General features: G+C 40.8%; 1 protein-coding gene across 4 annotated transcripts in view; it reads left to right on the forward strand.

The window, feature by feature from the left end:
• Positions 1–8,787: 8,787 nt before the first annotated feature.
• Positions 8,788–26,904, forward strand: part of SAMD7 (sterile alpha motif domain containing 7) — a 54,731-nt gene continuing 36,614 nt past the window's right edge. For 3 of the 4 annotated variants that reach the window (XR_012072437.1, XM_072960695.1, XM_006200824.3), the window contains exon 1: positions 8,788–8,952. Coding sequence is in view for 1 of the 4 variants with exons in the window: in XM_006200824.3 (XP_006200886.3) it covers positions 8,914–8,952 (39 nt within the window). In the remaining 3 variants the exon portion in view is untranslated. Of the gene's footprint in view, positions 8,953–23,420; positions 23,546–26,904 lie in introns of all 4 variants that reach the window. The other variant, XM_072960690.1, reaches the window with a different exon arrangement.

The raw sequence follows: 26,904 nt of genomic DNA on the forward strand, positions 1-26,904 counted from the left end.
TCCTTTTCTTCCGATCTAGCCAGAGCAGATCCTGGTCTCTTCTGAAGAACCTCGCCCAATACTGTGGGGTGGCAGAAGGTAGTGGTAACCTCTGGAGGCATGGGAGACACTACTCACAGACCTCATGGCAGGGTTACCTGCTCAGTCTCTCAACGTGCTTAAATCCGTCTCAGCAAGAAAGAACTCTTGCCACTTCACGAGGGTTGCTGGAGCAAGGAAAAATATGGTAGGAGGATCATACACGACCCCTTAATTGTTTCAAGAATACCCAAATAAGTTTTAGAGTGAGAGACTGAAATGTTTAACAAAGCCCACAAGGCCCATACAGTGTGGTTTCTACGTGTTTCATGAGCCTGGTGGACTCTGCCCTCACTTTCTCTTGTCTAATCAAGCTGGCCTTCTCTTCTTCAGATTCACAACTCCCTTCTCTCCCTCAGGACCCCAGTTGGGAATATTCTTTAACTGGTAACTCCTGCTTGTTGGTAATCAACCCTCCCTTTAGACCTCAGGATGTCCATGTAATGTGCTCTCCTGGCATGTTCTATCTCCCTTTGTAATATGAGTCACAGCCAGAGTTAAATCTGATTTATATAAATCAAAAATAAATGCCTGCTTTGTAGACAGGAAAATCCAGAGAGCAGAGACTGCCGTGTGCGCTGGCATATTCCCAGTGTCTAACAGTGCTTTGCACATGCATGGTGCTCAGTAAGTGTGGCTTCAGTGAATGCACTCCATCTTCCTGTTCCAGCTATGCTGCATCTCTATCTGAATACCTGATCCTATGATTGTTGCAGCAAAGGAAGACAGCTTAGAGACTTGGCTACCGGTTCTTAAACACTTCTGCTGGAGAATGACATGCATCACTTCCATGAATATTTCATTGACCAAAGCAAGTCACACGGCCACCTACATTCACAGGGGTGATCGAGGAAGGGGAGGAGGCTGCAAATACTGGTCTGCTGCCACCCTCTACCCAAGAAGTGGATCTGAACATTAAGGTTAGGATGGAGAAAGTATTGGTTGTTCTATAACTCATGACTTGAGTTTTACTTCATAAAGCAAGTACATTGTATTCTTTGTTCTAAGGCATATTTCCCCCATTTCAGTTTTATTGTCATGTTCTCTACTGGCTAGTCTTATCTTGGCAGTCCTAAGCTTAGGGCTTTACCAGAAATCTCCCTACAAAAATGAACTTTAGGTCAATAGCGGAATTTGCTTACTCAAGCTGGCTCATCATCTATTCACTGCCTTAATGAGGACAAGCAGATTTAGTCCCTTTGTTACACGTGAACCCTGGATGTTCTGTTGTTCTCATTCATTTGCCTTGAAACTAGCTGCTCTTGGAGCTTTGCAGAATGGGGCTGCATCAACAATCAACCACAGATTTATTGAATATCTGTTACCCATAATTCCTCTACCTGGTATTGATAGGTTCAAAGAAACACAATTCATGACTTGTCCTCAAAGAACTAACTCTCCAGCTGAAGATACAAGATGTAAAAGATATAACCTCCCAAACTATTACCTAAATTCATAGCTGTGTATGTTTAAATACAGAATCGGTAGTCGGGCAATGGAAGAATTTCAGAGACCAGAGACTTCCACTTAAGTGGTGTGGCAGTCAGGGTCTCTGGAGGGTGTGGAAGGTGAGCTGGGCTTGGGAGATGGGGTGTGGGTCTTCCTCCTAGGCCTGGGCTTCTCTAGGGAGAGTCTGGGAGAGGAAAAGGAGGAACAAGATCCGCAACAGCTGTGGAGGAGAGCGCACCCACCGTCAGTGGATGTGAGGAGATGCTGCCGGAGTGGCGGGGAGAAATACTGAAAGCAGGGCACTGAGCCCAACGGTGACCTCCCCTTGATCCAGTCATCTTAGGTATGACTTTGAGTCTTTCCAGGTCACAATTGCACCTGGGATTCCAGAAATTCTACATCTTCTAGGAAGTCCAGCATTTGGATTAATTCCAGAATCCTACTCCATGTCAGAGATCTTTGTGTCCTGGCATCCTCTAAGCCCACAGTTTGCTCCAGGCATAGCTGTGAGAGCCAGGCATGTGCAGCCCTAACTTGACAGAGAAGCCCTGCTTCTCTGCCCTGCCACCACCTGGAGGGATGCTGGAGGGAGCTGCTCAGACACTCTACTGTGGCCACAAGCCTGGAAGTGCCAGGGAGTTCACACCCGTGGACAAACTCTGGCCAGCCAAGGGGAACTTGGGAGTGTGCAGCAGATACATGCTCCCCTCTCCTATCCCTTGGGCTGACAATTGGGAAGGTGTTTTACATTTTCTCAGGGGGTCCTCAGAGGGGCGTGAACCACCATGGACCGTGGGAGTAGCTTCCTCTTTAACACACTCCGGACTGGCTTTTCTTCCTTTTCTGTTTCACAATTCCGGGTCCCCAGATAAGCAAGTCCGCATGCCCAAGTTAGCACACATCCCCAACCAAAGAAAACTGTTTAAACTTCTTTACTTCTTCATTAAACATTTACTCCTTTGCTTTAGGGTTACTAATAAAAAAAGAAAAATTTAAAAATGCTAACCCTCCTACACTGCTGGTGGGAATGTAGTTTGGCACACCCATTATGGAAAATAGTATGGAGATTCCTCAAAAAACTAAAAATAGACTTACCATATGACCCAGCAATCCCACTCCTGGGCATATATCTGGAGGGAACTCTAATTGGAAAAAATACATAGTTCATAGCAGCACTATTTACAATAGCCAAGACATGGAAACAACCAAAATGTCCATTGACAGATGACTAGATAAAGAAGTTGTAGTATATTTGTACAGTGGAATACTACTCATCTATAAAAAAGAATAAAATATTGCCATTTGCAGCAACATGGATGGACCTGGAGATAGTCATTCTAAGAGAAGTAAGCCAGAAAGGGAAAGAAAAATACCATATGATACCACTCATATGTGAAATCTAAAAAATAAAGACAAATGAAGTTGTAATTACAAAACAGAAACAGACTCACAGACAGAAAATAAACTTACGGTTACTGGAGGGAAATGGTGTAGGGAGGGATAAACTGGGAGTTCTAGATTTGCAGATACTAACTAGATAAATAAGTTTCTACTGTACAGCACGGGGAACTATATTCAATATCTTATAGTAACCTATAATGAAAAAGAATATGAAAACAAATATATATATGTATATGTATGACTGAAACATGTTGCACACCAGAAATTGACATAATATTGTAAACTGACCATACTTCAATTTAAAAAAAGCTAATTCTTTGTATTTTGCTCTTATAATTTAATAAACTATTTTGGAGATCTTTTCATGTTAGGATGTAAATATCTATCCAATCTTTAAAATAACATTGACTCTATGCAATATCATAGTTTATGTAGTCAGTCCTCTATTCACTCTTCAGGTAAATGTTTGGATGGACATCTTTGTCTGTGTATGTGTCCTCTTTTCCCAAACTGCGCTAATCTTCCTTTCGATGTGATTTCTCCTGACCAAAATATTGGTAGGAATATTCTACCTGCATTTTATGAGGTTAGGCCAGGGCTGATAGACTTCAGGCAGTAAAGCTGAGCTGGTGGGGACTTTTGCAAGCCATACACACGTGCCTTTCTACCTGTGAGAGTTTAGCCGTCTGAAAAGTTAGAAGAAGCAGAACACACAAGAGACTGCCTCCTTTCTGACATCAGTTGCAAGTTCAGAGGTTCAGACCATACTTAGGTTTGATAATTTGCCGGGAGAACTCACAGAACTGACTGAAAGCTGTTATGATTATGCTTTAATACAGCTAAAGGATACAGATTAGATTCAGGCAGAGAACGAAATATACAGGGCAGAGTTCAAGAGAGTACGGAAGGCAGAATTTCTGTTTCCTCTCCCCATGGAGTCATGACACTGTCACTTTCTTGGCACTGATATGTGACAAAATGCATTGAGTGTCCCCAACCAAGGAAGCCAAGCCTAGGTAGGTATTTGCCCAAGCCTAGGGGCCCAGTCTTTATCCAATGGTTAAAGGTTCCAGCCCTTCAGGAGGTCCACTGATACAGCCTCAAACCCCCCACCCTACATCATTGGTGACTATCTGCTGGCCCAGGACCCCCAGGCTAACAAAAACTCTCCTACCAGGAAGCTGAGGACAAGGCCAAGCCTCTTTTTGCAGTAAAAGTTAGACTCTTTACTACACAACACCAAACGGAATTGATTCCTTTAGACTTTTCTAGAGAAACATCTAATTAACAATGTCTAATATTTTCCCCAAAGGAAGTTATTTAATCAAACTAAATGGAATGACCATAAATTTGCTCAATAGCAAAAAGTGTTCTTGACAGCAGTCAGCTCAACATGTGGGAAAGAGAAGACCGTGCCAGGACCCTGATCAAATGGTCTCCCCAACCTCACTCCTAGCCTTAACATGCTTCCTGCGGCAAACAGCAAACTGCACCAGACACATACCTTCTCCTCGGGCTGGAGACTCTGAAGGGAAATAAAATCCTTATGTTTATGAATCGTTTACACTTTAACTCATTAAAAAAATTTCACAGTGGAAATTCTTTGGTTCTCTCCTTTACATCTTGGGGGCTGGTAGGGGATAGTATACAGAAGTTTATACTACTAGGTATTTAAGACATTTAACATAAGCACAAACCTAGTTTTGGGCCAGGAAATTGTCAATAATAATTTTGGCTTTAATAATACTCCATGGACCATACTCTTTCAGACCTTGAGTATTCAGGTCACACCAGATCCACAAAGCTGCCTGGGGCAACCCCTGACTGGAGGTTTGGGCTGCTCTAACAGAATACTATTGCCTGGGTGTCTTATAAACACAGAAATTCATTTGTCAGTTCTACAGGCTGGGGAGTCCAAAATCAAGGTACCAGCAGATTCAATGTCTGGTGAGGGCCTGCTCCCGGGTTCGGAGACAGCCATCTGGATCTCACTATGTCCTCAAATGGCAGAAGAGGTGAGGGAGCTCTTGGGGGGTCTCTTTTCAAAGGGCACTAATCCCATTCATGAGGGCTCCACCCTCAGAACCTAATCACCTCCCAAATGCCCCACCTCCAAATACTATCACACTGGGAATTCAGTTTCAACCTATGAATTCTGGGGTGACACAAACATTCAGCCTAGAGCAGAAGGGATCTCTGAGGCTTTTGAATGTTTTGCCACACTTCTGCTCTGATCTAATATGATAATAATAATGCAATATAATAATAATAATAATAATAATAATAATAATAATAATAATAATAATAATAATAATAATAATAAATACTGTATCTGCTGCATCTCTGTTCTGATCTAATATTATCTTGTGTGCTTATCCCTGCAACTAGAGTGTAAAACTCCAGCACAGAAAGGCACCTCATACCTTGGTATATAGTGCACATTGCCCAGCACAGCGCACTTTGATGATAACTGCTGATGGAACACATAGTGGGTCTTCAATAAACATTTGTTGATAATAAAACAACTTATATTTTTGTAGGTTCTTTTGCAGTATTTATTTATTTGATCCCCACAGGGCATATTGTTACTTTGCTCTAAATTTAGACAACAAGCTCCTTGACTCTCCTCTCCCCCTTCTTGGGTACCACTAGTTCCAGTAAAGCCCTCAGGAAGAGCATTCCATACCTATGAATCACATATCTTCTGCACTACACTGACAGGGTGACAGTACACATGATTAAACGGAAACAGAAACAACGTGAAAGAACTCCTGGAGTGTGGGAAAGGAAGGATTTTACCATTGGGATTTAGCTCTGGTTTTTAATGTATTTTCTTCTCTCACTGAGAAAGTATGTAATTAACCTCAAGAACCAATGCACAACCAAAACCTACTGACTTTTTCATTCCTTAAATAGGCTTTATGTATTCTATTAAATGAAGCTAGACCTTTTCTGGAGCTGCAATTACCACCAGTTCCCAAACTCTGTGGTGAGAAACAGTATCGTTTACACACAATACCGGGTTTCTGCACATAATTACATGAAATTAACGCACTGTTTTGGGCATGACTGAATGAAGACCGTGTTCTGCCCTAAACGAACCCTTAATGGTTAGCTGCTGTTGTCTAGGAAAACAGTGGAAACTTCGTTGTTAATTCAAGAAAAATGTGGTCAGGGGACTATTCCCTTGATTGCTAATGTGACACCTAGTGTTTTGGGGTCAATTTTCAGAGTAATTTGTCCTTAATAAAGGTTTTTTAAAATCCAGTTTTAAATATATTCTTAAGGCTTTGGGGACAAATGTTAACTAGATATATAAACATTCCTTGTAATCTTTGGCCTCATATCCTTTTTCCCCAGCATTACTGAAGCTCCAGTTGTTTTATCGGGTAAATAGTCTGTAAAACAGGGAAGGTTGTTGACTCTCTTTCAATGGTACTCTTGTAAAACAGGATAGTGTGTCAGGTGCATGCTGCGACTTGAGTCTGGTCCTACTGACATGGGCTGAAGGTCTCTCCCAGAGAAGAGATTTGGGGCAGATAAAAACCCTCTCTCACTAAGATCCTTGAAGTACAAACAGTTCTCACTCTAACAATGCTAAGATGTTATTTGCCTTGTTTACTCCTGTACTCTCATGACTGTACTTGACATGTGGAGTTTTCCAGAGGCTACAGGACATGTGATGTCACAAGAGATTAAATGAAGAAGCAGGAGAATCCAGCTGTCTTTTTCCAAGCCAGACATTACAGAGATTGATAAAAATGCAAAACAATGCCATTCTTCTCACTAAATGTTTTTGAAAATGAATTTTTTTTAATAAAAATATGTTACTTCTATTAACATGCAATGGGTTTATTATTTTTTAAATGAATTTATAAATACTTCTGAAATTCTGTTTTAATTTCTAACACAATAAATATTGACATACATTCCCATTAGAACAGTGTTTTTTTACGGTACCCAATATATTTTAAGAGCAAAATGGATCCTGACGCCAGAAAAGTTTGAGAATCACTGGTGTAAGGGAAACAACTTTGAACTGAGATATCCCTGCTACTTACTAGCCACATTTCCACGTGTCCCACCTCGAAGAGTGTGCCCCCGCGCGCGCGCACGTACACACCAATCAAGCTCTTTCTCATCTCCCCTTAAGGAAAAAAAAACCCAGTTTAATTCAATAAGTAAATATGAAGTGACTCAAGAAAGCAATTAAAGGAAATAATTCCCCTAATGTATAACTAAGGGAGAGGAAACCAGAATGTGTGACCCCCAAACATGCTTCTTTGCCAAAATTATTTTGAGCTGAAGGCAATTAAGAAGAAGCAAACAGAAGAAAAGCTATCTCTCCTGTCCACCTTTTCTGCCTAAAGGTAGGATACAAATTCTTGTTTACTGGAGATGATTCTCAACTCTTACTAGCCCAGGGACAGCACCTGAGGAATCTGCAAGAAGACCTTAGCTCCATTAGTTTCTTCCCATGTAGTTTGCCGCCCTTGGAAGCCTAAAACTGCTTTCTTTGTCTTGTCCTTTTCTACAGATTTATTGGTTTTTTGTTGAAGATGCTATATAAGCAGGAGTTCTAAGCCACCTTTTTTAGTTGTTCTTTCTCTTTCCCCAAGTTTCTCCCATGCATTTACAAGATTTACGTGTTAACAAATTTCTGTTTGTTCTTCCCTTACTAATCTGTCTTTGTTGCAGGAGCCCCAGCTGAGAACACAGAAGGGTAGAAGGAAAGATTTTTCTTCCCCTACAAACATACTTAGTTTGGATATGGAAGCAAGGAAGGGAAAGTGCAAAATAAAAACTAAATGCAAATAATTTTCGCCTTATTTGGTATCATGCTGTATTTGCATGCATATTCAACTGTATTTGGAGATTCAAAAATTTCAGTTTTTCTATTAGCTTATTATGGGTGCTTTAACCCCTTTGTTTTGAATATATACAATTGTATTTTCTTTTTCCTTCCCCAGTTATACTAAGGTATATTTTCATTCTTTTTTGTGGAGGGGGGGAATAGGTAATTAGGTATATTTATTTATTTATTTACTTTAATGGAGGTACTGGGGATCAAATCCAGGACCTGGTGTATCCTAAGCATGCACTCTACCACTGGGCTGTACCTGCCCACGCTAAGGTATATTTTATCACAATAAACTGCACATATTTAGAGCACATAATCTGATGAATTTTGACCCATGGACATACCCGTGAAAGCATCACAAGATAATAAACATATTCATTATCTCCCTGAAGTTCCCTCGTGCCTTTTTGTAATTAATTCACCCCGACTCCTCCACTCCTCAAATACTAATCTGTTTTCTGTTCACTATAGATTAGTTTGCATTTTCTAGAGTTTCACAAAAATGAAATCATACAGTATGTACTCTTTCACATTATTTTGAGATTTACCTATGTTGCACTTATCGTTGGTTTGCCCATTTTTATTGCTGAGAAGTATTCTATTGTATAGAATCAGTAAAACCTGTTTATTCACTCACTCATGGATGGCCACCGGGTTGTTTCCAGGTTTTGACTATGTACATTTGTGAATAAGTCTTTGTGTGAATATGTTACTGATCCTTTCAAGTAGGGCCCCAGCAAGGGTCCTCCTGACTGAGCCAATAGAATGAGACCGAGTTAGGTTCAAAAGCAAAGGAAAGCTTTATTCTTTGAGGAGAGAATGAACAAGTGTGAGCTTGACCCTACAGCCCACGTTCCGCCCATAGGCAAGGCTGCTTTAGGGCGATCTCATCAGCAGGGAGAAGGTGGAGTTCTCGCGGGGCGGAGAGTTCTCGCGGGGCGGAGAGTTCTCGCGGGGCAGAGAGTTCTCGCGGGGCAGGCCTAGCTGGGCCACTCACAGCCCCAGATCATCACGCCAGGCTCAGCATCTCTGTACAAGGCCTACCAAGCTGAGGTGTCAGATGCAGCCTTTTCACAGGAGGAACGCTGAACTACAAGGTGCAAGCCCTCTGCGGCCAGTACCCTATGAAGAAACTACAGGAAGCACAAAGGAAAAGAAAAAAGGTTAGACTTTATTTTATTACCCAGATTCTGTTTTTCTTTCCCTGGAATCATTAACAAGCGGATTTTGCCGGTGACAACTCCTCCTCTGTCTTTTGCTCCTCATTTTGAGAGGCACTCGTTTTGTAACCGCTGCCTGCTGATTTCTGGCATCATCTTAACCCTAAGTAGAGGAGCAGAGCTTCTCCCCAGCTGCTTTTAAATGTGTCTGATTGTCACCAAGCCTTAGCCCTAACTGTTCGTATCCCTAAAGTGATTGCCATTTGAAGTTTTACAGATTCTGTTACCTACCTGTGTCCTTGGGCTGTTTAATCAATAGAAATTGATAAGAGGTCAGATGAGAAATTCAGGCAAGGCTTTATTGGAACTAGTGCTACAGCAGGAGGGAGTGAAAACAAGAAACAGGTGCCCTTGCTTACTCCCCAAGGGAAGGGCAAGCTGGTTCCTGAAGTGGGTAAGAACAGGGGTGGGTCCATGGGTGGGGCAGGAGGCATAACTTAGGTGGTCTGCCCACCCCCTTGGTGGTGCTGTGTGTAGAGATTATGCGCAGATCCCTCCTATTGGTCCTGGCACCTCAGAAGTGGCAGTTGGTTTGTGGCCTTTTTGTGTTTTATTGTTCTTAATTGCCCCAACTGTGCATGGGTGAAGTTATTTTTAGTTCCTTATAGTTTCTTTGTATTCTGTTGCTCAAGGAGACATTTGTCCAGGTGCAAACACCATGGTAAAGGGTTGCAGGTCCCAGGTCCCAGCCTGTCTTATAAACTTATGACAAAGGACGCCAGACAATTTAAGATACACAGCCCAAATATCAGCAAGAGGACAACGGTGATTAAGTGGCCCCAGAAATGTAGAAACCAAGTGGTAGTGGGAAGGACCTGTTTTACCCAGCTCTATATTTGTTAGGTCAGATTAGGCTGGCTGGCTTCTGGTAGCCAAGCTGCTTTTTTCCAGTGGCCTGTCTGCACTTTCTTCAATCAGGCCACTTGAATTGATGTAAAATCAACATGACTAACTGGCCAGTGCACAGGCCCCTCTCTTGTCAGCCAGCAGATTAATCTAGGGCCAATTCAGGCATTTAGGACCATACTGACCAGTGAGCCAACAGATTTTTATTTGGTGTTTAAAGATTTGGGCTGCTTCACAGGTAGTTTGCATTTAGGGGCTTACCCAAGAACATGTATCCTCTTTCTAAGCACACTGGCCCTATGCCATTGGCTTGAATCCTCAAAGAGTCAGTGCTCTGTTGTTTTTTTTTAACCCATGTAAGTATAGCTGGGGTCCTCCTGGGGCACCCAGGTGCCAAACGACTGCGCTTGCCCTCATCAGACTGCCAGATTAACACATTGTTGATGCTGTTGGTCCATGAGTGTCACAACTGAGACTAGTTTCGACTTCAACTTATTTACAGTTTTTGCCTGCTGAGAGGAGGAAGGTATTTAGTGCTTCTCAGTTATTGGGGTTCCTTTTAAATGTGTGTGATTGTCCTTTCCTATTTCAGGTTGGACGTGACAAATGTAACAATTAGGGAAGTCCATTCTTCCTGAATATCTCTGGTCACATTACAGAAGAAATTTGTTTGCCATGAGGTGACAGCAAATTCCTATTGAAGCCGCATGTTCTGGCTTTGTCTATTTTTTCCTTTGCATAGATTGGGGAATAATTGAATAGATCTGGCCTTCAAGGTATGAGGGATAGTTGTCAAATTGCTGGTTCTAGGGCCGCCCTTTTGGCAGTTGCATCTACCTTATTTCCTTTATGACCTCTGCGTTCCCTTTTAGTGACCCCTACAGTGAATCACTGCCACCTTTTTGGGAAGCTGTACTGCTTCTAAGAGTTTTGGTATGCTTCACCTGTTTATTCTCTGCAGGAAGCATACCTCTTTCCTTCCAAATAACCCTGTATGCATGGCATATGCATACTATGCTGGGAATCTGTGTAAACACTGAAGAGCTCTGTCCTGAGCTTTAAGGCTCAGGTGAGGGCTGTCAGCTCCACCTTTTAGGCAGGGGTCCCTGGGGATAGGCTTCTTGTTTCTATTACCTGGATCTGGGAGGTTACTGCATATCCTGCCAGCCTTTTTCCCTCCCTCATAAAACTACTCCTGTCTGTGAACCATTCCTCTTCAGAGTTCTGGGAGTCTCGCTTCCTAGGCCAGGACAACTGGAATAGATTGTCTACTGTTTCTATACAATCTTGTTCCAAGGGCATCCAGTAATGCGGGAAGGCTAGCCACAGGCAGTGGGCAGACATGCATGAATTTTAGTCTCCAATCCCTAGTGATGCCGCAGTATGCTCCCCTCAAGTGGGCACAGACCAAATGATTCTGGGGGCTACACTCTGTGCACACTGCACCTGGGTTTCTGGGCAGAGTTGCTCTGAATTTGGCCAAAGACTGCTGCCATTCTTCCCCTTCAGAGTATACTCAAAGACTAGAGTTGATCATCCTCACGGAAACCTCCCAAAGCTTCTGTCATTTCCCGCTGGAGCCAGGGTGAGCCTGGAGCCTGGTGGATACATGCAGGCAAAAAGGCCACGGTCCATCATCCCATCAGGGTTGCCAGAATTTGTTACCTATGCTTTTGAGTTGGGTGCCAACAAGGGTCCTTCTGCCTGGTGTCACTCGTACCAATAAAATGAGACCGAGTTTGGTTCAGAAGCAAAGGAAAGCTTTATTCTTTGATCAAAGAATGGAGAGGTGTGACCTCATGCTCTAAAGTACTTGCTCTCTCCAAAAGGCCCTTGGCAGGGTTGCTTCATAGAGTTTTCATCTGCGGAGGGAAGGGATGGAGTTCTTGCAGCCCAGCACTATCGTGTTGCACCCTACACTTCAGATTGAAATGCCAGGTGCAGCATCTCTGCACATGGTATACAGTCACCTTGAATTGAGGGGTTGAGAGCAGCACTTCTGCACATGGCCTGCCAAGTTGGGGTGTCGGGAGCACAATTCTTCGCCGGGAGCTCTAATCCAAAGTGTTAGGTGCAAGGCCTCTTTACACGGCCACCTGTAGGCAAGTGAAACTAGATTAAGCACAAAAGAAGAGGTTAGACCTTATCACCTAGATTTCATCATATTTTTCCCAGAGACCTCAGTGGGCTTTGCTAGTGACAAATATATGTTTTTCTTTCTCTCAAGTGAATACTTAGCAGTACAATGGTTAACTCATGAGACAGATGTGTGTTTAAGTTCGTAAGAAGTTGCCAAACTGCCACTGCTTTCCATAATGGTCACACCATTTTACATACTCATCAGCAGTGTGTGAGAGAGTTCCAGTTGTTCCACATCCTTGCCAACACTGTATGGTCAGTCTTAAATTTTAGCCAGTTGGAGGTGCATAGTGATAGTATGTTACTTTTGCTCTACCTCCTGAGGCAGCATGACAGCACTGTTTTCCTAATTTTCTAAATATTACTCATCATTTAAGGCCAAGCACAATATAGCATGTCCTTCAATGAAATATTAAGCAATTGCAAGTGAATCAATAAGTCCTCTGTTTATGCTGATATGGAACAATCTCCAAGATGTATTAAGTGAAAATAGTGATATTTAACATATTACAATGCTTTCTACATGCTAGGCACTGTTCTAAGTATTTAATATGCATTAGCTTGTTTAATCCTTGACAACCTTAAGAGACAGGTACTCATACTTTCCTCCATTTTACGGACTGGAAAACAGTCTCAGTAACTTTTGCCCAAGGTCACACTGGTAAAAAAAAAAAAAAATGACAGAGCCAAGATTGGAATGTTGCAGCAAAGTGTGTTACGGCTCAGTGTTACAGCTAGGTTGTGACAGCAACCTGGATCCTGGCAAGAGACCAAGTAGCACTTGGAAGGTTGGAGAACTTGGGTTTATTACACCAGCGGGTCCAGAGGAGTTAACACTCCAAGCTCTGGACCCAGTCTGTAGGTTTACACAGGCTTTTATAGGCTGCCAGTCTACACTTTGCAGCATCATATGCAAATAAGGTGTAACAAAGTTGACTAATTAGGAATGAGCTTTGTAGAAATGGACTGATCAGGAGTGACAGAAATGGACTAACCAGGAGTGAGCTCCATGCAAATAAGGTGCTACAAATGGACCAATCAGGAGTTAGCATAGGGAACCAATAGAATCTTAGTGGTAAGTTCTGCTTTTCTAGAAGCAAGCCGTTTCAAAGGCAAAAAGCAAGGTAATGCTGCAGGACCAGGGAACTGGATGGTGCTGGCAGGAGAGTAGTGGCCCTGCTTGGAGGTCCTGCCGTCTTTTTCATGGGGCTTCCCACCTCAAGAACACAGGCTTCAGAATCTTAGCTTTGTTTTTCTTCCAGTTTTATTGAGATACAGTTAACATACAGCACTTAATAAGTTTAAGGTGTACAGCAATGATGATTTGACTTACATGATGGAATGATTATCATATAAGTTTAGTGAATATCCATCATCTCACATAGATACAAAAGGAAAGAAAAAGAAAAATTTTTTTTTTGCTTATGATGAGAACTCTTAGGATTTGCTCTCTTAACTTTCATATGCAACATACAGCAGTGTTAATTATATTAATCATGTATATTATATCCCTAGGACTTACTTATAACTGGAAGGTTATACCTTCTGACCATCTTCCTCCAATTCCTTCTCCCTGCCTACCTCCTGCCTCTGGCAGCCACAAATCTGATCTTTCTCTATGAGTTTGGTTTTTTTCTTGACATATACTTGACCTACAATACTGTCTTAGTTCCTGGTGCACAACATAGTAATTCAGTATTTCTGTACACTATACAAAATGATCACCATGATAAGTCTAGTTACCATCTGTCATCATGCAAAGGTATTACATTATTACTGACTGTATTTCCCTCTGTGTACATTTCATCCCCATGACTCATTTATCGTGCTCCTGGAGTTTGTACCTCTTCATCTCCCTCATCTATTTCCCTCAGCCCACTACCCAAAGCCTCGGCTTTTAGTAGTTATACCATACTACCACTCTGTGTTTCAAGGCACAGAGTAGCTACATTTGTAGTTCTAAAGGGGAAGAATATACCTACTCACATTTACATATGCACAAAACATCTCTGAAAAAAAGATACAAAAAGACAGTAATATCGATTGCCTTTGAGGAGGGAAGTTGGAGTTGAAGTATAGGGGAGGAAGGAAGGTCTTTGGAATTTTTAACTTTTGGAACTTTGAACCTTTTTACTCCAAATGTAAAATAAAATTTAAGTAGTACAAAACAACCCACAAGTCCAACTTCTTTCCAAAGTGCCTCTCAAACACTCAGTTCCAGACCCATGTTGCCTAACGACTAACGTTTGGTTGTTTCCTTGTTTTTCATGTAACTTGTCTTTCTTAACCAGATTATAAACGCTCTGAATGATATACCACCTTCATACTTACAAGTCTTAGAGTTCCCTGCAGTGCTCAGCACAGTACTGGACATCAGCAAATGCTTAATAAAACTTGTTTATTAACTGATAAGCCTGTTCCCAAGAAACTGACACGCATCCAACTTTATGTAGCAAGTTATCTTTTGTGACAAGAACATGTGGACTGAGTCAGCCAAGGGGAAGAGGATCAGGCACACACTGATCACCAAGAGAAAAGCACCAAAACACCTCTTTTTAAGAAAAATTTGATATTTTATGTTTGAAAAAAAATTGAAGCAGTCTTCATGAGAAATAGAAATCCTTTGCTGGATTCCCTACAAGTATTTTATAGTTTGGAGTTGTTTTCACTTGTTTACATGATAGAGAGAGCACAGTTGTCTTGTCAACGTCTGCCTGCCCGCCGGGGCCCCCAAGAACTTCATCCAGTTGGGAAATCACATGGAATGGAAGATTTTTCCATGATGATGTAATCTGTCTGTCTCCTTTTTGGATAAATTGGTGAAGCTGAGCATTAGTAGAAAAATCATTTAGAATCCCAAGGTATTTTACAACTGATCAGTAAGGGTAATGAGTTACTACCACATAATTGAAGAGATAGCCAGCCCTTCTGAAGGTGAAGGTGATTATGACCAAATAAAAAGCTCAGGACCTTTGTTTCCAATTTTGAGAACTAAACTTTTGGGATAAATCTCTAGTATAGATCTTAAAATTGGTCCAATTTTATTTTTCAGTAAGAGTAGTTGGTATTACAAAAACAGAACTTAAATGTTTGTATAGAACAAAATCAATAGGTAGAAACATTTCCCATCATTTGAAGAGATTATCACACAAAATTTGCAAAATATCTCTGCCTGGGTCCCTCCAATCAGAAAAACTGACTGATTCACGCAAAATGCTAGCAACAAATATCCTGCTTTCTAGGCATATTTCCATTCCTCTAGGATTAGCAACCCTTAACTTATAGGAATGAATAACTTAGAGTAAAATTTCAGATAATGAACAACTTAGAAGTTTCTGTTTCCTCTTAAAGATGATCTTACTCTCTGAGGTCCTTCCAGCTCTTAACTTTCTTTGTGACAGATGTAAATTATGAGTAAAATTCCATGTTTAAATTTAGAAATTGCCAGAGGAGAAATTTTTATTTTATCCAAATTTGCATTTAAACTTTTACAAAATGGTGGCAGGGAATGTGGCCACCGTTTCGAAAGCCAGATGCTGTTCTGACTTTTCTTTTTATTGTTTTGGAGAACAAAAGATTGTTCTTCTATTGGGAAAATCAGAGCTGATTTTATGTTCAGATATACTGAAGAGATAATAACAGCTTCCTTGCATAAACCACCATTACTTCCAACACCAGCCTTCCTTTCCTTCCTAATGTTTCACAATTTCCACATGTTTCCAAGTTATTGACAAGCATGAAGGTTTGCAATTTAGATGGATATCAAAACAATTTGGCAGTAGGAGTGTCCTCATAAACTGAATATCATAAAAGCACAACCGAGGAAATCTGATACTTGTGATGGAGCTAAATCTTTACTTGAGTCTTTGAGAATTTGTCTCAACCAGATTACTTAAACAAGTCCTCTGTGTAGCAGTCTGAGTCGTAAATATTTGTTTATCCTCTGGCTTTGTTTATCGGAATAGGAAGGCAATGAAAACGTTCTTTTACAGTAATTTGCTTTACCAGTCCTTTTTCATCAGAGCTGCTCCCCTTCTCAAAGGGAGTCACACTTCTTAACTTCACATTTTTCCTTCTCAGAGGGATGAATAGGATTCTGTTTCCACATCTCTGAAGCCAGCCTGTGTGTCTCCTCTTCTGGACATTTATCCAACTCAGGCCTGCTCACCAGATTGTTGGACATTGAAAGAGCCTGATGGGGTGCCAGGATACTTTAGGAATCTCAGCCGTGCTCATGGCCAAACTCTTGGCAGGAAACTGGGCTGAGCTTTCCAGGCACCAGGATTGGAGGCCAACAGCCTGGTGTCTTTTATGATGCCTGGCTTCTCACCAGGCAAAGGTGGAGCTCTCTGCCATAGCCAAGATTCTCCCTACCCAGCTCTGTTGTGTTGGCTAAGAGGGCTATATCCAGTAACCTCCCAGGTGGCCATCATTTTTTAAATATTGTGTATTTCAAATTTATCTCATCACTTAAAATTTCTATTTAGGGTATCTTATTATGCACATAATATGTTTTTTTTGCACATAATATGTTTAATAGCACATGTGTATAATTTATAAATAAACATATAGTGGTAATTTTCACATGAAAATATTTTCTAATGGGAGTTCAGAATAAAAAAGTTTGGATACCACTGCTCTATGAGTGAAAGCTCTGGAAAGGGTCCTTATGCCATTTTCCCAAAAGCAGTAAACATCTCATGTGCAGGATTCAAGCACCAACTTGAAACAACACCAAGTAGTCAAAGATGGGACAGTTGGAGCATTGATGCCAACAATGGATTAGAATATATTAAATAAATTAAAAAGTCATGAGTTCATAATGATATGTCAAAAATAATCTCATTGGTCAACTTTGAAAGATGTTAGTGAAACAACTAATTATTCTGAAAAGAATCAAGCACTGAACCTGCCTTTCCTTTGTGAGATGTACCATCACACACTAGGAATAGTAGACTCAGAATATTGTCATTTGGCAAATCTCAAATGAAATAAGATGTAGGCTATGACTATCAATAGCCATTAACATCACAAGAAGAGAGAGAACTGAACAGGATGTGCTTCCTGCTGGGAGGTCCAACACCATCTTTGTGTAAAGTGGTCCTGCCAAAATATCAAACCTCAATCAGATTAAGCCCTAGATCTTATAACAAGGTTTTAGGAAATAGTGGCTGTGGAACATATTAACACCACCACAGGAATTCAATAAGCAAAATCAAACTGGGAGACTCGACAGGAAAGATAACCTGTTTTCTTAAACAAATGTATTTTGAGGAAAAAGAAGGGGGGGGGGGAAGGACATATGATTTAAAAGAAACCCAAGGCCCAGAAACCAAATGCAACATGTGGGCATTTTTAAAGTTCTCACTCAAACAAACCAACTTTTCCAAAAACCACAAGACAGGGAAACTTGAACACTGACTGGACAATAGATATTACTTAAAATTGTTAATGTTTTAGGTGTGGTGATGGGTTCATGATAATTTTTTGAAGGTCTTTCTCTTTTGGAGAAACATTGGTGGATGAAATGATATCATAGCTGGCATTTGCTTCAGTACAACCCAGGGTGGGGAAGGAGAAGCAGACGGCATAACTGAAACAAGAGTAAGTATGAGTTTGTAACTGTTGTAGCTACACGGTTAGTGCACTCAGGGTCATTTTTCTAGTCTGTTTCCTTCAGTATATATTTGAAATTATCCACAATAAAAAGATTTTTTAAAGGCTTATATCCAACCACCATCTTTCATCCAATCACCATCTTTCTTTGTATTCCTAAATCGCACACCAGAGATAATGTTCCTCAGAAACAAGAATTTCAAAGGCTCTAGTGGAATCCAACAAAATTAGATGAAATAGACCAATAAATCTCTGCTCTAATTTCACCTCTAAGGAAAAGCCAAGAAAAAGAGGCCATGATTATCTTGGTCATTTTTCCATACAGGATTTCTGCTCTAGAAGGGGCAATCCTATAGCATTTAGTGCAATTAAATATTTCATACAGGAACCATAAAGTGTTGTTGAAGCAGATGACCCTTGCTGTACGCCCCAATGTGCTAACTCACTGTTCCTCTCCACCCTCACCTGACCTCTGGAGGACTGGCAGGGTGGCAACACTGTAGACAGGCTTCAATGGATCCATTCATCAAAATACTTTGAAAAGGGGACAACTGGGTGTTTAACCCAATTTTGTTTGTCATGTTTTAAAAATCTTAATGGTTGCTGGGCATATAATAGTTGCCTATTCATTGTTCAAGCGTGGACCGAATGGTTATTTGTGCATGTAGGATTTTATAGGATTTGCACTCGTGCTTCAGCAGAGAGGACATCCTAGTCATTCACCAGAACATGGCCTAGATGGAGAGAGAACGTGATTTAAGGGGCATAAGCTCATTGTGATAGCAGGAGCTGCCATCCCTTTGGTTTCCTGATATTATAACTAAAATGTTCCGGTACCTGGTGCTCTGAGGACTGAACTGGGTGTATTAGTTGCCTACAGCTGCCATAACAAAGATGCACAAACTGGGTGGCGTAAAAAACAGAAATTTATCATCTCACAGTTCTGAAGGCTGGAAGGTCAAGGTGAGGGCAGGCTTCGTTCCTTCTGAGAGAGCTGTGAGGAAGAACTGGTTCCACACCTCTCCCCTAGTTTGTGGTGGAGTACTGACAATAGTTACTGTACCTTGGCTCATTGAAACATCACTCTGATTTCTGCCTTCATGTTCACATGGTGTTCTCCCTGTATGCATGTCAGCGTCTCAGATTCCCTTTTTATTAGGACACCAGTCTGGATTAGGGCCCATCCTACTGACCCTATTTTAACTTGATTACTAGGCCCTATCTCCAGTAAGGTCACATTCTGAGGTACTGAGGGTTAGGACTTCAACACATAAATTTTGGAGGGACATAATTCGACCCATAACATGGGGTGACCTTTATGTCGCCAGGCTCCCTGGCCTTGAGGACGATTGCACTACGTTGGACGCTGAGTTTTCCAAGGAAGTCAGTGGGCTTCAAGGCCCCAAGATCTCCTCCTTTTTCTGTTGGCTCAAAGGCAGACCTCCCAGTCTTGCTCCTGAAGCTTTCTCAACACATGAAGCTGTGGCTCAGATTGCCTGTTCTGCTTCTTGGTGGCCTGAGTTTGTGGCTGCTACTTCCCTATCACTGGAATATGATTCTCAGCTCTCTCCTTTCACTGCAATAATCCTTAAAGCTGTAGAAGAGATTATCCCCTGCCAACAAACACAGCTTTTTGGGCCTAACTTCCAGTGGCCTGGACTTACACTGGCTGTTACATTCTTTGAGCCACAAGGTAGTCTGCTCCTTTGAGGGACTTGGGATATATTTCCCGGATCTAGAGAAATGTGGGCAGGTATTGGAGTACTTCTCCCATTGCCCTTGAACTCTTCTCCAGGGATCCACTTTCCTTCTTTCATTCAAGACATGGTACGTTCTCTGCTTTTTAGTGTAAACCAGTTCCCCTAAATCAAGGGCAGCCTTCATCATGTCTTTGTTTGAGAGTCTTCATCTTGATGCTCTAGGAATTGGTAACTTCCCAAAATTCCCTACCTCATTTTCCAAGACTTTGAGGTCTCATGCACATGGAAGTCCTAGCAACCTGCCAGGATACTCAAGATTTCCCATGGCCAGTGTGCACACCAGGTATCCATCTAGTTTTCAATATATGAGAAATATCTTTGCATAAGCATCATTCCTGCTGTTTGGAATCTGTGTCCAGAGCAAGCAAACAAAGGAAAGCCTTACCCTTTTGAATATGTAAAGTAGGCTTCCAGCTAGATTTGCTACATTCTTAATCATAGTGCTTCCAAAATTAGAACCGGAAAGATGGCAGCTATGGACTCAAGTTCCCTTAGCCAAAGAGTGCCCAGCATCGTTACATAGAGCCTCAAGAGGCTTATGCTCACCCTACATTTTCTAAGAGTAGACAGTTATACTCCAGCACCACACAATAGTAATCACTGCATGATGAGACCTCAATTTCAAGAGAAAATGAGTAACCTGGGGAGACAGGACCAGGAGCAGAACATAGAAAAGGCTCAGAAATTCCAGTGGCTGAGACCTGGGGGTGGGAGTGAGGAGTGGAAGAGGGTAAGTTCTGCTCCAATCCACTCAACTCCCACCTAAGGCTGTGTGTGAGGGTGAGAAGCTTGTGAAGCCAGACAGACTTGGGTTCAAATCCCAGTTCTGTCTCTTACCAGCAGTACCAGTCTAACTGTGTCTTTGCCTCAGCCTCCTCATCTGTAAGATGAAAGCTATAATAGTACCTGCCTCACAGGTCTGTTGTGATGACTACGTGAGATAGTATGTAAGAAGTACATGCACAGGGCTTGATCCATTGGGAGCACTCAGTAAGTGTTAGCCATCATCATCTTCATCATCACTGTGAATTCTCAGTCCCAGGTGCCCTTGTGTCCTAAGCTCTGTTCTGCTGAAAGAACAAAGATCAGTCCTTTGGCCTTAGCTGCTTGTATTTATGGACAGAGAATTCCCTCTCTCTAAACTCAAATTAGCACCTTGAGGTGGTGTTATCTTAAGAAAAACATGCTGGCATGTTTCTCCCAAAGGCCAGGGCAGAAATGCCAAATTTCTTTGGCGTTTTATAAGATGGAGGTACATTCTCCAATGTTCCATTTCATCGTTACCCTCTCTTCACACCTTCAACAGTTTCAATGAAATATGGCTAGCTAGTCGAGCTCACCAAATAAAACTAAACATCCACAAAATTGGAATTGTGTTCTAAAATGCATGGCTGGAAGGCCTCGAATCCAGAGGAGCTTCCTCTAATTGAGAACAGAGATCTAGGCAGCCTTTCCCTCCTGAGTGACAAGGGGGACACTCTAGCTGCAGCTGCCCAGGCAGAAAGGCTGTTACCATGGTTTCTTAGGCAGGAGTCGGGGCAGAAATACCAGTTTGCACTAATAGGTGGAAAAGATAAGATCTCACCCTTTTTTCTCATAATGTGTTTTTAGAAGGGCAACAGCAGGTGGATAGAAAGTAGGAAAAACTGGTGACAAGAAAAACTGATGCATCAACCCCAGGGACAAAAGAGCAAAATCACTGATTTTTTCTGTTATACCTAAAGAATTCCTAAGTCATCCCAGAAAATCACCTGATATGCTGGCAGTTGCTTGTATTTGCAGCTGACCTTTCCTCTTCTTGACTGACTGGTTTTGGCTCTCTGGCTGGTCCTTGATTGCCCCAGAGCCTCCTCTGGGCTCTCCCTACGTGGGTGAGCTGGAGGATATTAGCTCTGTGGTTGATTCGCACGGCGACCAGCTGCAACTTGTTTTCCCTCTGAAGCATGTTTCTTCTTCCAGTCGAGAGCACCTGGCATTATGCCCCCAAGGTGTGGCGCACAGCACTTACCTTTGATCGGGATTTGTCCCTGTTATGTCAAGGGGGATTTGGTTTAGTTAAAAGTTGGGGACATTTGATTATTAATTTTTTTGTGAATGTCTGCTGCATTTTTGACTAGACCCGAGAGGGGGACACTACAGAACAGCACCTGTGCGAAATGGTGATTAATGTGTTTAAGTGTGTGTGTGTGTGTGTGTGTGTTAGCAGTGGGATTGGGGGTTGAGGGGCAGCCACCGTGGTGTGCGTTGGCTGAATAACAGGGGCTAGGCCGTTTTTCCCTCAGTATTTCCCAGGCACATTTTCAGGCATTTCATCTTTCATCATTTTCCAAACCTACTCAAAACTGAGAGGTATTTAGAACCTTCCTTTAGGTGATGAATTTTAGAACCTCCTTTCTATTGTAGGAAACATACCTCTGACATGAGGAGGCAAGGACAGGAGGCACTAAAATTCAGCTTGATTCCCCTGGAGTCTGAAATCCAGTTCTTAGAACTATACCCAGCACCAAAGACGTTCTTTCCTTTTGTTGTTATTACCCTTCCAAGATGCTATCCTTAAGATCATCTCTAAAACTACATTGTAGGTGACCGGAAGGCAAGCTCTCGTTTTATCTGCCAACATTTCTGTTGTGCTCTAGTCACCATGACTTCAGCATCCACTTCATCAAGCATGTTACTACTTGACTTCAGTGTGCTAGTGCTCTCAGATTCAAAAGGACACAGACCCTGTCCCAGGGGTGTAAACGCTCTCAAGGAAGGCAGGAAGGCAAGCAAAACCCCACAGCAATGAAACGAGGGTTGTAGCATAGATAAAAACACTCACAGAGATCTCAGGTCAGCATAGTCTTGCAACAACTGTCCTTCACCCTCATACGACTTGAAGCCCCCTTCTCAAAACAAACATCTTGGAACACCCCTTAACATCCTGAAGTGGAATTCCCAGATTATATAGTCTGCTTACACACTTCCAAAAAACCAGTATAATGCTTTGTCATATAAAAGAGAAAAGCAGGGAAACTAACCTAGAAAAAGTCATATATATTTTAATATGCAAATACTCCAGCACAGCTATACTGTACAACATATGAAAAGTCTGCTGCTTGTACCCATTTATATTAAAAATGTTTTATTTCATTTTTATGTATATTTAGTATGATTCTTTATTATATCAATTTAAATTGTGTGTGTTGTTTATATTCAATGTAATTTTGAGTTTTTAAAATTTTTGACCTTTTGAAATCAGAACTAAATTAGTATATTGTACAGATTATTGTGAGTTTTATATAGGTAGATATAGACATGATTAAAAATGCAGATTGATATGATGTGTTGATTTAGTGACTCAAATAACATGAAGGGAATTAGTATTTATGATGTGATTTTTGGCCTTTTTTGTAATTATGGACAACTCAAAAAACTTTGGAACAGAAAAACTCAATTTTCCCTCAACTTATATCCTAGTTGAATATCTGGAAATTTCAGTCTATGCCAAAAACCACATAAGAGAAAGCTTTTCATGTTGAGTTCAGTTCTGTCTTCTGCTAATTATAATTCATCTTAATGAACTCCCAGCAAAACACTTTAAAATTGTGTATGAAGCAATGTAATTATTTGTTGACAGGACAGTCTACACATTGCAGGAAGTCCCTGATCCCTGGAACCACCCCAAAATCCCATAATATTCTCTAAACAACCTTACAACCCCAAACCCTCCACAGGTTCCAAAAAGCCCCTGAGGAGGCACCATTGTCCCCACTGAGAATCCCTGGTCTAAGATCCCTGCTAGCTCTGAAATTCAGTGTTTCTATTTATATACACTCTATCCCCAAACTTACCCTGATTAATTATGTTTAGTGCCTAGTGGGTGCCTTGTCAATGAGATAGGCAAAGCAAAACTTGTATCTTGTTCCTTTACAAAGACGTATACAAATTGATCCCTAATGCCTAGCATAGCTCCTGATGATAGTATATGCTCAATAAATACTTCTGAGTGTGTGACTACATAGAGGGAGGATACTCAAGCCGCATAAAACGTGAGTCTTTTCCTTACAGCCTAACTGAAGATGTCATACATTTCCAGTACATTCTGACTGGGAAATGAAGAACAACATGTGGCAACAATAAAAGATCAGTACAAATTAGTACTTCATAAAGGGATGCATCTTACATTAGAAGCTGTAAGTATAATAAAATGATAAGAGAAATTACTGATGTACCCAGAGAAGGTTTTGTAGAGTCAGTGGAATCGGATCTGGGCCCTGAAGGAGGAGTTGGACTTGGGTGAGAAAAGGGGAAGGACTTCAAGAGAAACTGTGAGGATGCAGGGCCCAGAGTCAAGAAGGTGCAAGGGCTGGGTGAAGAGTGGGGCCGTGAGGCATCTGGCTCCACTGGAAGTGCCGCAAGGTTCACAGTACTGAGTGTAGAAACATTGTGGTTAGGTGTGCAGGGCCCAGATTTAGGAGGACTTTGAATACCAATTAGCTGAGGCTTATGTGAAAGATTTTAAGGAAAGGCCAAAGTTATACACTATTTTAGGAACCCAAGCAAAATGCTCACCTTGTTGGAGGGTAGAAGGACTGTGCATGAAGAGAGCAGAAGGGGTCCATACAGTGATGTGCTGGGACCAGCTTGTACCACCTCACAAGGGTGATCATTAAATTTTTAGGAATTTTGCAAGTTGGTTGTTAAACATAGCCATCATACAAAATCAAGTTATATACACAGGATTGAATCAATTATATTAAAAATAAAGGTAACACACACTCAAAACTAATCCCTTGCTAATTATTTTACTACATTTTACTATTTTCTATACTTTTGCGGTTTTTTTTACATGCACTTATCAGAATGGTAGAAGCAATGTGTAATGCTGCTGTGTGTCTATTTAGGGACGGTGGTGGCTTGAAATCAGTGGTGGTAAGAGCAGGGACACCATGGAAATCAGCAAATGCCATGTATCAGTGCTTGATGTATTATTTTCCTGATTGTTGATTTAAGAAGTGATGGAGAAAATGTTAATAATCCAGATGAAACTTTAAAAGTATGCGATGTCGCTAAGCCGTTACTTAGAGAATAGTGCTAAAAAAGGAGGTAATATTCTTCCAGAATGTATAATTTTTTTCAGTTTTTTTGAGGCACAGTTGGGAAAATTATAAAATATTTAAAGTGTACAACATGATGATTTGATATAGGTATATATTGTGAAAGTATTCCCCTATCAAGTTAATTACGTATCCACTGTCTAACATATTTACCTTAAAAAAAATTTAAGTTCTACTCTCTTAGAAAATCTCAATTACACAACACAGTGTAATCAACTACAGTTACCATGTTTTATATTAACTCCTCAGACTTTATTCATCTTGTACCCTTTTACCAAACTCTCTCTAGTTCCCTACCCTCCAGCCCTTGGCAAAAGTGTTTCTACTCTCTGCCTCTATGAGTTTGACATTTTTTCCCCAGATTTTACATATAAATGATATCATGCCCTACCAGAGAAAATATTTGTAAATCATATATCTGATATGGGATAAATGTCCAGAATATCTAAAGAACTCCTACAACTCAGCCACAAAAAGCAACCAACCCAATTAAAACTGGGCAATGGACTTGTATGGACATTTTTCCAAAGAAGATAAACAAATGGCCAATAAGCACATGAAAAAATGCTCAACATCACTAATCATTAGGGAAATGATTAGTCAAAACCATGATAAGTTACCACCTCATACACAATAAGATCAATATTATCAAAACAAAAACAAAACGAAACAGAAAAAATAAGTGTTGACAAGAATGTGGGGAAATTGTAACCATTTTATGCACTGCTGGTGGGAACCTAAAAGTGCAGCTGCCATAGAAAACAGTATGGAGTTTCCACCAAAAAAAAAAAAAAAGAATTACAATATGTTCCGGAACTTCCACTTTTGAGTATATACCCAAAAGAATTGAAAGCTGGGTCTTGAAGAGGTATTTGCACACACATTTTCATAGCTGCCTAATTGACAAAAGCCAAAAAATAGAAGCAACCCAAATGTCCCTCAACGGATGAATGAATAAACAGGAAGTGGTATACACATACGGGGGAATTTTATTCAGCCTTAAAAAGAAAGGAAATTTTGACACGAGCCTCAACATGGATAAACTTTGAGGACATTATGCTAAGTGAAATGATAAAAAAAACAAGTACTGTATGATTCCACTTATGTAAAGTACCCAGAAGAGTCAAAATCATGGAAACAGGAAGTAGAATAGTGATTGCCAGGGGCTGGGGGGAGGGGGGAATGGAGAGTTGCTGTTTATTGGGTGTAGAGTTTCAGTTTTGCAAGATGAAAAGAGTTCTGGAGATTAGTTGCACAACAATGTGAACAAACTTGCTACTGAACTCTACACTTAAAATGGTTAAGATGGTAGATTTTATGTTATGTGTGTTATACTGCAATTCAAGAAGACGCTATTTCATGCCAGGTGGCACTCATAAAAGTGATTCATTATTTAGGTTTAGAATATTGACATCTGAGATTGCTTTGAAACAGTATACTGCTCACGTCAGGAGTCAGAGCACTGAGCTGGAGGAGTAGGACCCAAGGCCACTTCTAGTTTCATCAATGATCCACCATGTGCCAAATGCAGTTATTGCACCTTTTGAGGATTTGATCAAATGCTATCACTGCCTTCTAAAAAAAAAAAGGTAGATGTTTTAGGTATGAATGGGGTAATGTTTATAAAACTACAGAGGCTCTTTACCAAAAATAAGACTTTAAGGAAAAAAAGTATCATTAGTGTTATGCTAATTCTGTAAGAATTGTTACATTGTTAAAAGGAATCTGTCCATTTAACTGGTCTGTGCTGGATAGGTTCTTTGTCACAGCAAGTAATATTTAATTTCCAGAAACCAATCTTTAAAAGCCTGCTTTGTACAACTGTTGAAGTCTGTCATTATGGGGATTTATTTTTGGCACTGGATCCTGGAGCTTTGGCTAATTGCAGCCAACTGAGGTAATTCTAGCTTAATTTTGCAAGTGTTCTAATGGCAGTAAAAATACATTACCCATGAATCCGCGACACTCAGCAAAAGAGCTCAATATTTTATAGAGCATAAGAGCATGGTAACTGTAGTTCTCGTTTTCCATGGTCATTTTCTGTTGGGAATGCTTTTATTATTTAGAGAAATGCAAATAATTTGGGGGGATCAAATTCCATTACAATTAATACCCACATAACAAAAATGTGTTCAATTCCAGAAGTGTTTGTGGTATGGCCAAGTAGTCTAGATTCAAATTCCCTGGAGGGGTGTTTATCCTGTGATCTTGGTACCAAAGAAAATATCACCATCAACAAACAAGTGTAATTGTTTTAATGATCCTTTTAAATTAATTTTCCTGTTTGAAGATATACTGTCATTCCTTTCTGTTTCTTAGTCTACTTTCTTTTCCATACCTTGTCAATTATTTTTCATGCTTGTTCTTATGCTGTATCAGTACTCATATAGCAGAAATAAGATCTTTTGCAAAAAAATTAATAGATTATAAACTAG

The sequence above is a fragment of the Vicugna pacos genome, chromosome 1, assembly GCF_048564905.1.
Source record: "Vicugna pacos chromosome 1, VicPac4, whole genome shotgun sequence".
NCBI classification, from domain to species: Eukaryota; Metazoa; Chordata; class Mammalia; order Artiodactyla; family Camelidae; genus Vicugna; species Vicugna pacos.